The sequence below is a fragment of the Crocuta crocuta genome, unplaced genomic scaffold (assembly GCF_008692635.1).
Source record: "Crocuta crocuta isolate KB4526 unplaced genomic scaffold, BGI_CrCroc_1.0 scaffold518, whole genome shotgun sequence".
NCBI lineage: Eukaryota > Metazoa > Chordata > Mammalia > Carnivora > Hyaenidae > Crocuta > Crocuta crocuta.
Genome location: NW_027530514.1, coordinates 1,739,106 through 1,741,162, shown reverse-complemented (window position 1 = coordinate 1,741,162; position 2,057 = coordinate 1,739,106). Strand labels below are relative to the sequence as shown.

General features: G+C 55.4%; 1 protein-coding gene across 1 annotated transcript in view; it reads right to left on the bottom strand.

Moving 5' to 3' along the window:
* The window catches only part of B3GAT2 (beta-1,3-glucuronyltransferase 2), a 93,840-nt gene that overhangs the window by 91,494 nt on the left and 289 nt on the right, over positions 1-2,057 (bottom strand). Inside the window, exon 2 of the mRNA XM_077767239.1 lies at positions 1,575-2,057. This exon is cut by the window's right edge and continues 1 nt beyond it. Within this exon, the coding sequence (XP_077623365.1) occupies positions 1,575-2,057 (483 nt within the window). The remainder of the gene's footprint in view (positions 1-1,574) is intronic.

The following is a 2,057-nucleotide window of genomic DNA, read 5'->3' as shown; positions in this document are numbered from 1 at the left end:
TTTCTCTCTCTCTCACGCTCTCTCTCTCTCTCTCTCTCTCTCTCTCTCTCTCTCCCCCTTGCTTGCATGCCAGTTCTCCCTCTTTCTTAAAATAAACATTAAAAAAAAAAAACAACCCTAAAGGCCACCTTAAAGATCGGATTATATTTCGAATCTTGGTTATAATAAAGACTACACCCTACAATGTCAAGCTTATCTATTTCTTCTGAAGAAACATGAAAAGAAAGCCCTACACTGGGAAAAGATGGAAAGCAATTACTGTTCCTTTTATTCATGAAGGAGACGATGAATAGAAATGAATGTGGCAACTGCCCTTAAAAAATGGATTAAAAAAATATATAGGCAGAAAAATTAAACTAAAAGAGTACAAAGTAACTCTGTCCTGAGGTTAAAAGAAAGCCAAACAGATGTTCAGATGAAGATGTGGTGCATTTATGTTTAGGAGACACACAGATTGTCCCGTTACATGGAGGGGTGGGGTGTGATTGGAGGTCAAGGAATTTGGAGGAAAGCAACAGTCCCATGAAGCAACAAAGAGTACAAGTTTGTTTTGTTTTGTTTCCCAGGTATATTTGTGTACAAGGAAGAAAAGTGAAAACCATGAAATCTGGGCTCTTTAGCACAACACACACAGATTGCAAAATACCAGCCTCAAGAATTAAGCCCCTGCTGGCTCTGTCCACGTGTGGCCTTCCAAAGGGAAAGAGAGCCATCTCAGCAGCAGGGGACCAGGTGACACCCAGGACCCCATAGAGAAGACCAGGATGCAATGGGCAGGTACAAGAGTGGCCTGGCTAATTAGCCAAAGAGAGGCCTTAGAGAAAAAGAGGTCGAGAAAAAGAATCAAGCTGTCCACCTGATACTCCGGGCTGGGGGGAGACGTAACCATAGGGCAGAATAGTCTCAACCCATTTACCAGTGGGTTTCCTTGATAAAGAGAAAATCTTCAGAATCAGAAAGGGCTTTTGTGGAGGTGCAGTTAAGAAATAGAGGTTGTACCCACACACACAGCCCAGAGAAGTCACTGTTTTCACTAACAACCATTTCCGTGCCAAGGACCGTAAGATAGAAATTTGCCTCTGGGCTGACTTAGACACCATCTCCACCTTCCTCTCCATAGGAGTCTAGCCTCAGAATTACACCTGTGTGCCCTGAAAAGCCTCGGGAGTACACCAAGCCCGCCTCCTCACCGAGCTGGGTACCTCCCCCCACCGACCCCCCCCCCTCCTTCCAACAACGTGGGGGCCATCCTCAGGCCAACCTTGTTCCTGCAAATACCCCCGCGCCTCACCTGTGCTACTCCCCCGGCTCAATCTCGGGACCAGGTGGACTGCAAAGCCCCTGGCCACCCTCCCTCGGGCCACAGTGGTCCTCTCGTCCATACTCTATCCCCCTGGCTGGTGTAACGAAGCCAGGGCCATTGGAGGCTGCAGGCGGCCCGGAAAAGCGCTCCGTCCCGAATGGGCGTACAGAGAAGTGAGAACTCACAAGTGCAGCTGCAGCCCGGCCGGCCGGGGCCCCCTCCGGTCCTGCCCCCACCCCCTACCCCCAAGCTGGGGCGGGCCGGCCGCTACCTCCTGGAACAGCTCCAGACTGTAGGTGTTGTCGTCGTCGGCGAAGAAGAGCACTCCGGGCTGCGCGCGCTGGTGCTGGTGCCTCTGGCGCAACCAGGCGAGGCCGGCGTTGCGCTGCTCGGTGGCGCGCGGCAGTCCCGGCCGCTTGTAGCGCCGCGGCGTGGGCACGTGCAGGTGCGTGCAGGGCAGCCCGGCCCGCGCCAGGAAGCGGCTCACCAGCTCGCTGCGCGCCGCCGCGTCCTCCACCAGGATCCAGTGCAGCTGCGCCACCTGGCGGAACGTGTTGGCCAGGCGGGTCAGCTCGGCTTTCTGCACCGGGCGGCTGTAGGTGGGCGTGATGGCATAGATGGTGGGCAGAGGCGGCTCGGGCCGCGGCTGGGGCTGCGGCCGCGACTCGTTGCGCTTCGCCCAGCGGCGCCCGGGGCCGCTGTCGGGGCCAACCCTGCGGAGCGGTAGTCGGGCGCCCCCGCGGCCCACCGCGTA